This window comes from Notothenia rossii (assembly GCF_949606895.1).
Source record: "Notothenia rossii genome assembly, contig: scaffold_77, whole genome shotgun sequence".
Lineage (NCBI taxonomy): Eukaryota > Metazoa > Chordata > Actinopteri > Perciformes > Nototheniidae > Notothenia > Notothenia rossii.
The window spans coordinates 150,523-160,000 of record NW_027639515.1 but is presented as its reverse complement, the minus strand read 5'-3'; the positions used below and the strand labels follow the sequence as shown (position 1 = coordinate 160,000).

Genomic DNA, 9,478 nt, shown 5'->3' with positions numbered 1-9,478 from the left:
TCACCTGCCTGTCTCCCTGCCTGTCTCTCACCTGCTTGTCTTTCACCTGTCTGCCTGTCTCTCACCTGTCTGCCTGTCTCTCACCTGCCTGTCTGCCTGTCTGTCTCTCACCTGTCTGTCTCTCACCTGTCTGTCTGCAGGTGTATCCTGATCCTGTGAGGGTGGTGTCTGTCTGTCTGACGGCCTCTGAGCTGTTGTCAGACAGACAGTCAGACAGACAGGTGTCTGTGGAGCTGTGCTGTGGAACGTGAGTGTGTTATTATCAGTATGAGGTACCAGTTAAACCCCACGGGCAAAACGCAACATCTTGCAAGAAACAGCGTCTGAGGGCTTCTTAACATTTAACAAACTATGAATGTGTCATACCCACTTAACGGGAAGAAACTCAGCTATCAGATAATATTAACCATTTTTAGCTAAACGAAACACAAGGGTAATAACAAGCTTCTGAATTAGCCCCGAGCGAAAAAATGGTAACGCACTTAGCAAAGAACTCACGGTAAAATACCCTGATCTGCACAAACATTATATATAGATATATATATATCTTTATATTTATATATATATAGATATATATATCTATATATATATATATATAGATATATATATATATATATATATAGATATATATATATATATATATATATAGATATATATATATATATATATATATAGTTTGTTATCAGTATCAGGTATACATTAGACGGGTATAAAGGTGTGCTATCAGTATCAGGTATATCAATAGAACCATCAGGTATATATTATACAGGTGTATATGAAGTGCTTCCTGTGTTCAGACACCTGAGGAGCACCGGCTCCATCGAGGACCTGGTTCTGGTCTCTGAGCGCCAGCTGGTGAGAGGGATCAGCCGAGTCCTCGCTCTGACAGGAGATCGAGCTACAAGGGTACGCATCACCGTTAGCACAAAGTCTCCTGTTAGCTTAGCACAAACTCTCCTGTTAGCTTAGCATAACCACTGGAGGCCTCCTTACAAGAGTAAACAATGATCTGTAAACATTAAAGGTAAACATCATAAGGGGTTATCAGAACGTCAGGTGTTGATGAGAATAAAGTAGTAACAGGTAAATAACAATAGAAAGGTCCATTTCTTTACACACAAATACAGGCGCGAGAGGACGGTCAGGTTCTGTCTCAGGACGTGGACTCTCTGTCAGCCAGACTCTCAGGCTCCGCCCCCTCCAGCCTGGACTCCGCCCAGCGACTCGCCAAGGAGGTCGGCATCCTCTCAGACGTACGTGCACTACATTACCCATGATGCACTGCACCCTCTGAGGCCAGTACTATAGAGTGGTGCAGGAATGAGTCCTAAAACCAGGAAGGGAGTTAGCATTTCACCATTTCCTGTTCCCTGGTCTCAGCGCCAATGGGATCTCTCCATAGGATGTTGGAAAATATCTGTAAATAAGGTCTGTGGTTGACTCACATTGAAGAGACGGTTCTACGACATTAAATCCATCCGCAGTGACCCCACTGTGATTTCTGAAGAGTTGACGTGTCTGAGAAACGATGGTTGTTACCAAGTGGCTGAATAGGACTACAGAAGTCGTGGAGGACGTTGTGCGTCATTACGCCGAACACGTTAACACTCCTCTAAGTTAGTTTCTGTTCTGCTTGAAAGCAAGTCCCTGCCTCCTGCAGACTGTTCAAACAAACGCTTCAACTCGTCCCATTTAGAACTCACCTCAGACTCACCTGAGACTCTACCCAGACTCACCTGAGACTCTACCCAGACTCACCTGAGACTCTACCCAGACTCACCTGAGACTCTACCCAGACTCACCTGAGGCTCTACCCAGACTCACCTGAGATTCTACTCAGACTCACCTGAGACTCTACCCAGACTCACCTGAGGCTCTACTCAGACTCACCTGAGACTCACCTGAGACTCTACTCAGACTCACCTGAGACTATACTCAGACTCACCTGAGACTCACCTGAGACTCTACTCAGACTCACCTGAGACTCTACTCAGACTCACCTGAGACTCTACCCAGACTCACCTGAGACTCTACTCAGACTCACCTGAGACTCTACTCAGACTCACCTGAGACTCTACTCAGACTCACCTGAGACTCTACTCAGACTCACCTGAGACTCTACTCAAACTCACCTGAGACTCACCTGAGACTCTACTCAGACTCACCTGAGACTCTATTCAGACTCACCTGAGACTCACCTGAGACTCTACTCAGACTCACCTGAGACTCACCTGAGACTCTACTCAGACTCACCTGAGACTATACTCAGACTCACCTGAGACTCACCTGAGACTCTACTCAGACTCACCTGAGACTCTACTCAGACTCACCTGAGACTCTACCCAGACTCACCTGAGACTCTACTCAGACTCACCTGAGACTCTACTCAGACTCACCTGAGACTCTACTCAGACTCACCTGAGACTCACCTGAGACTCTACTCAAACTCACCTGAGACTCACCTGAGACTCTACTCAAACTCACCTGAGACTCACCTGAGACTCTATTCAGACTCACCCGAGACTCTACTCGGACTCACCTGAGATTCTACTCAGACTCAACTCAGACTCACCCGAGACTCACCTGAGACTCTACTCAAACTCACCTGAGACTCACCTGAGACTCTACTCAGACTCACCTGAGACTCACCTGAGACTCTACTCAAACTCACCTGAGACTCACCTGAGACTCTACTCAAACTCACCTGAGACTCACCTGAGACTCTATTCAGACTCACCCGAGACTCTACTCGGACTCACCTGAGATTCTACTCAGACTCTACTCAGACTCACCTGAGACTCTACTCAGACTCACCTCAGACTCTACTCAGACTCACCTGAGACTCTACTCAGACTCACCTGAGACTCTACTCAGACTCACCTGAGACTCTACTCAGACTCACCTGAGACTCTACCCAGACTCACCTGAGACTCTACCCAGACTCACCTGAGACTCTACCCAGACTCACCTGAGACTCTACCCAGACTCACCTGAGGCTCTACCCAGACTCACCTGAGATTCTACTCAGACTCACCTGAGACTCTACCCAGACTCACCTGAGGCTCTACTCAGACTCACCTGAGACTCACCTGAGACTCTACTCAGACTCACCTGAGACTCACCTGAGACTCTACTCAGACTCACCTGAGACTCTACCCAGACTCACCTGAGACTCTACTCAGACTCACCTGAGACTCTACTCAGACTCACCTGAGACTCTACTCAGACTCACCTGAGACTCTACTCAAACTCACCTGAGACTCACCTGAGACTCTACTCAGACTCACCTGAGACTCTATTCAGACTCACCTGAGACTCACCTGAGACTCTACTCAGACTCACCTGAGACTCACCTGAGACTCTACTCAGACTCACCTGAGACTATACTCAGACTCACCTGAGACTCACCTGAGACTCTACTCAGACTCACCTGAGACTCTACTCAGACTCACCTGAGACTCTACCCAGACTCACCTGAGACTCTACTCAGACTCACCTGAGACTCTACTCAGACTCACCTGAGACTCTACTCAGACTCACCTGAGACTCACCTGAGACTCTACTCAAACTCACCTGAGACTCACCTGAGACTCTACTCAAACTCACCTGAGACTCACCTGAGACTCTATTCAGACTCACCCGAGACTCTACTCGGACTCACCTGAGATTCTACTCAGACTCAACTCAGACTCACCTGAGACTCACCTGAGACTCTACTCAAACTCACCTGAGACTCACCTGAGACTCTACTCAGACTCACCTGAGACTCACCTGAGACTCTACTCAAACTCACCTGAGACTCACCTGAGACTCTACTCAAACTCACCTGAGACTCACCTGAGACTCTATTCAGACTCACCCGAGACTCTACTCGGACTCACCTGAGATTCTACTCAGACTCTACTCAGACTCACCTGAGACTCTACTCAGACTCACCTCAGACTCTACTCAGACTCACCTGAGACTCTACTCAGACTCACCTGAGACTCTACTCAGACTCACCTGAGACTCTACTCAGACTCACCTGAGACTCTACTCAGACTCACCTGAGACTCTACTCAGACTCACCTGAAACTGACCTGAGACTCTACTCAGACTCTACTCAGACTCACCTGAGACTCTACACAGACTCACCTGAGACTCACCTGAGACTCTACTCAGACTTTACTCAGACTCTACTCAGACTCACCTGAGACTCTACTCAGACTCACCTGAGACTCTATTCAGACTCACTTGAGACTCTACTCAGACTCTCCTGAGACTCTACCCAGACTTACCTGAGACTCTACTTAGACTCTACTCAGACTCACCTCAGACTCACCTGAGACTCTAGTCAGAATCACCTGAGACTCACCTGAGACTCTACTCAGACTCACCTGAGACTCACCTGAGACTCTACTCAGACTCACCTGAGACTCTACTCAGACTCACCTGAGACTCTACTCAGACTCACCTCAGATTCTACTCACCTGAGACTCACTTGAGACTCTACTCACCTGAGACTCACCTGAGACTCTACTCAGACTCTCCTGAGAATCTACTCAGACTCACCTGAGATGACTGAAAGCTATCAGGTGTGTCAGTTTCCTCTCTTTCTGTTTTCCCATGATGCTTTGCAGGCAGCGGCTCTGGCCCAGGCTCTGCTCCAGGAGTGGATGTGTATGGAATCTGTGTGTTTGAATCTGGATCTGAAGTTGGCGTGACGTTGAAGTCGTGCTGCTGTACTCGGCTGTAGCTCCTTTATAGCATAACGTTAGCATTTAGCTTCTGGACATTAGAGTTATGATTAGAACATTATAAAAGTAGGGTAGACATGTGGAGATTATCCGTCTGAACAAAACATTTATCAAACGGGTTCGTTTTCCACAGATCTTATTTTTTACAATATTCCTAAATCCTCTAGAGAAATCCTTTAATGGAGCGAACAGCAGCTTCAGGGTAGAACTACAGAGACACGTCATCACTGCACCGCTCTGTCATCGGTCGTGTTCAACCTGTGTGTTGTCTTGCAGGCTGTACTACCTGTGTGTTGTCTTGCAGGCTGTACTACCTGTGTGTTGTCTTGCAGGCTGTACTACCTGTGTGTTGTCTTACAGGCTGTACTACCTGTGTGTTGTCTTGCAGGCTGTCCTACCTGTGTGTTGTCTTGCAGGCTGTACTACCTGTGTGTTATCGTGCCGGCTGTATTACCTGTGTGTTGTCTTGCAGGCTGTATTACCTGTGTGTTGTCTTGCAGGCTGTATTACCTGTGTGTTGTCTTACAGGCTGTATTGCAGGCTGTACTACCTGTGTGTTGTCTTGCAGGCTGTACTACCTGTGTGTTGTCTTGCAGGCTGTACTACCTGTGTGTTGTCTTGCAGGCTGTACTACCTGTGTGTTGTCTTGCAGGCTGTACTACCTGTGTGTTATCGTGCCGGCTGTATTACCTGTGTGTTGTCTTGCAGGCTGTATTACCTGTGTGTTGTCTTGAAGGCTGTATTGCAGGCTGTATTACCTGTGTGTTGTCTTGCAGGCTGTAGATAACACCCCCATCCCTCAGTGGCAGCGCAGAGACCTGCAGGGACGCCTGAAAGCCCTGCAGAGGAGCAGCAACACCTCCGTGAGGAAGCTGGAGGCCAGAGAGGTAAGGAGACTCACCTGAGACTCACCTGAGACTCTACTCAGACTCACCCGAGACTCTACTCGGACTCACCCGAGACTCTACTCGGACTCACCTGAGACTCTACTCAGACTCACCTGAGACTCACCTGAGACTCTACTCAGACTCACCCGAGACTCACCTCAGACTCTACTCAGACTCACCTGAGACTCTACTCAGACTCACCTGAGACTCTACTCAGACTCACCTCAGACTCTACTCAGACTCACCTGAGACTCTACTCAGACTCACCTGAGACTCACTTCAGACTCACCCGAGACTCTACTCAGACTCACCTGAGACTCTACTCAGACTCACCCGAGACTCTAGTCAGACTCACCTGAGACTCACTTCAGACTCACCCGAGACTCTACTCAGACTCACCCGAGACTCACTTCAGACTCACCCGAGACTCACTTCAGACTCACCCGAGACTCTACTCAGACTCACCCGAGACTCTAGTCAGACTCACCTGAGACTCACTTCAGACTCACCCGAGACTCTAGTCAGACTCACCTGAGACTCTACTCAGACTCACCTGAGACTCACTTCAGACTCACCCGAGACTCTAGTCAGACTCACCTGAGACTCTACTCAGACTCACCCGAGACTCTAGTCAGACTCACCTGAGACTCACTTCAGACTCACCCGAGACTCTAGTCAGACTCACCTGAGACTCACTTCAGACTCACCCGAGACTCTACTCAGACTCACCTGAGACTCACTTCAGACTCACCCGAGACTCTACTCAGACTCACCCGAGACTCTAGTCAGACTCACCTGAGACTCACTTCAGACTCACCTGAGACTCTACTCAGACTCACCCGAGACTCTAGTCAGACTCACCTGAGACTCACTTCAGACTCACCCGAGACTCTAGTCAGACTCACCTGAGACTCACTTCAGACTCACCCGAGACTCTACTCAGACTCACCTGAGACTCACTTCAGACTCACCCGAGACTCTACTCAGACTCACCCGAGACTCTACTCAGACTCACCTGAGACTCTACTCAGACTCACCTGAGACTCACTTCAGACTCACCCGAGACTCTACTCAGACTCACCTGAGACTCTACTCAGACTCACCCGAGACTCTAGTCAGACTCACCTGAGACTTACCTGAGACTCACCTCAGACTCGACTCAGACTCACCCGAGACTCGACTCAGACTCACGTGAGACTCACCTGAGACTCTACTCAGACTCACCTGAGACTCTACTCAGACTCACCTGAGACTCACCTCAGACTCACCCGAGACTCCACTCAGACTCACCTCAGACTCTACTCAGACTCACCTCAGACTCACCTCAGACTCACCCGAGACTCACCTGAGACTCACCTGAGACTCTACTCAGACTCACCTGAGACTCTACTCAGACTCACCTGAGACTTACCCGAGACTCTACTCAGACTCACCTGAGACTCTACTCAGACTCACCTGAGACTTACCCGAGACTCTACTCAGACTCACCTGAGACTTACCCGAGACTCTACTCCGACTCACCTGAGATGTCTGAAAGCTATCAGGTGTGTCAGTTTCCTTTCTTACTGTTTTCCCATGATGCTTTGCAGGCAGCGGCTCTGGCCCAGGCTCTGCTCCAGGAGTGGGGGGGGGGGCAGGTTCTGGTGCGCTCAGTGCAGACGGACTCTCTGCAGGTGAGTGACTTCAGGTGTTAACGAGTGTTCTCTTTAAAGGTCCCCTATCATCCTCTTCTTCATCATTATCTCACATTTCTCAGATATATTCAGAGCCTGTCTCTGATTGGCTGAAACACCAACCAGATCATTGCAGCATTACCCATAATCCCCTCTGTTTCAGGCCTGTTTCCAAAGTGCTGATTCTCCGTCTGTTACTTTAGATGAAAACAATGAGCCCCTCCCCACGCCCCTCTGAGAGACATTTGGTTACAAAGAACTCAATGGAGCTCTAGAGGAGATTCAGGTGATATGGGGGGGGGGGGGGGGGGGGGGGGGGGGGGGGGGAGGGGTACCTTGGTTGCTGATTGGCTAATGGTTACACAAGACAACACATCGTTATGACATCATCAAGTGGACAACATCTAATCAGCTCATTTTCAGACAGGTTTTTATAGAAATGGATCAAAAAGAGAGAATCTCAGAGGGGACACATGTTGATGTAGAAGAGGGGACACATGTTGATGTAGAAGAGACATGGAGAAGAGGGGACACATGTTGATGTAGAAGAGACATGGAGAAGAGGGGACACATGTTGATGTAGAAGAGACATGGAGAAGAGGGGACACATGTTGATGTAGAAGAGACATGAGGAAGAGGGGACACATGTTGATGTAGAAGAGACATGAAGAAGAGGGGACACATGTTGATGTAGAAGAGACATGGAGAAGAGGGGACACATGTTGATGTAGAAGAGACATGAAGAAGAGGGGACACATGTTGATGTAGAAGAGACATGGAGAAGAGGGGACACATGTTGATGTAGAAGAGACATGCAGAAGAGGGGACACATGTTGATGTAGAAGAGACATGAAGAAGAGGGGACACATATTGATGTAGAAGAGACATGAAGAAGAGGGGACACATGTTGATGTAGAGGAGACATGGAAAGAGGGGACACATGTTGATGTAGAAGAGACATGGAGAAGAGGGGACACATGTTGATGTAGAAGAGACATGAAGAAGAGGGGACACATGTTGATGTAGAAGAGACATGAAGAAGAGGGGACACATGTTGGTGTAGAAGAGACATGAAGAAGAGGGGACACATGTTGATGTAGAAGAGACATGGAGAAGAGGGGACACATGTTGATGGAGAAGAGACATGGAGAAGAGGGGACACATGTTAATATAGAAGAGACATGGAGAAGAGGGGACACATGTTGATGGAGAAGAGACATGGAGAAGAGGGGACACATGTTGATATAGAAGAGACATGGAGAAGAGGGGACACATGTTGATGTAGAAGAGACATGGAGAAGAGGGGACACATGTTGATGGAGAAGAGACATGAAGAAGAGGGGACACATGTTGATGTAGAAGAGACATGAAGAAGAGGGGACACATGTTGATGTAGAAGAGACATGGAGAAGAGGGGACACATGTTGATGTAGAAGAGACATGAAGAAGAGGGGACACATGTTGATGTAGAAGAGACATGGAGAAGAGGGGACACATGTTGATGTAGATGAGACATGGAGAAGAGGGGACACATGTTGATGTAGATGAGACATGGAGAAGAGGGGACACATGTTGATGTAGAAGAGGGGACACATGTTGATGTAGAAGAGACATGAAGAAGAGGGGACACATGTTGATGTAGAAGAGGGGACACATGTTGATGTAGAAGAGACATGAGGAAGAGGGGACACATGTTGATGTAGAAGAGGGGACACATGTTGATGTAGAAGAGACATGAGGAAGAGGGGACACATGTTGATGTAGAAGAGACATGGAGAAGAGGGGACACATGTTGATGTAGCAGAGACATGAAGAAGAGGGGACACATGTCGATGTAGCAGAGACATGGAGAAGAGGGGACACATGTTGATGTAGAAGAGACATGAAGAAGAGGGGACACATGTTGATGTAGAAGAGGATTTTGCATAAAAGGTACCTGCTGAGTCATGACCTCACTGTGACATCACTTCCTGTCAGATGTTAATGAAGACGGTGAACCAGCTGAGTGCCGCTGCTCCTCGCAGTCATGTGATGCTGCTCGCTCCCCAGATGCATTCTGGGAAGGTGCTGTGTGCCTGTCAGGTTCCAAAGGTAAGCGTGTGTATGTGTGTGTGTGTTATACAATAAAAAAAAGACAGGGACGGGGCCTCCTGTAAAGCATCTGATTGGCTGTCTTCTTCCT

General features: G+C 48.4%; 1 protein-coding gene across 1 annotated transcript in view; it reads left to right on the top strand.

Annotated features, from left to right (window-relative positions):
• Positions 1-9,478, top strand: part of aars2 (alanyl-tRNA synthetase 2, mitochondrial (putative)) — a 56,630-nt gene that overhangs the window by 46,591 nt on the left and 561 nt on the right. Inside the window, exons 16-21 of the mRNA XM_079696033.1 lie at positions 141-247; positions 798-906; positions 1,128-1,253; positions 5,513-5,623; positions 7,213-7,296; positions 9,274-9,387. Of these exons, the coding sequence (XP_079552159.1) occupies positions 141-247; positions 798-906; positions 1,128-1,253; positions 5,513-5,623; positions 7,213-7,296; positions 9,274-9,387 (651 nt within the window). The remainder of the gene's footprint in view (positions 1-140; positions 248-797; positions 907-1,127; positions 1,254-5,512; positions 5,624-7,212; positions 7,297-9,273; positions 9,388-9,478) is intronic.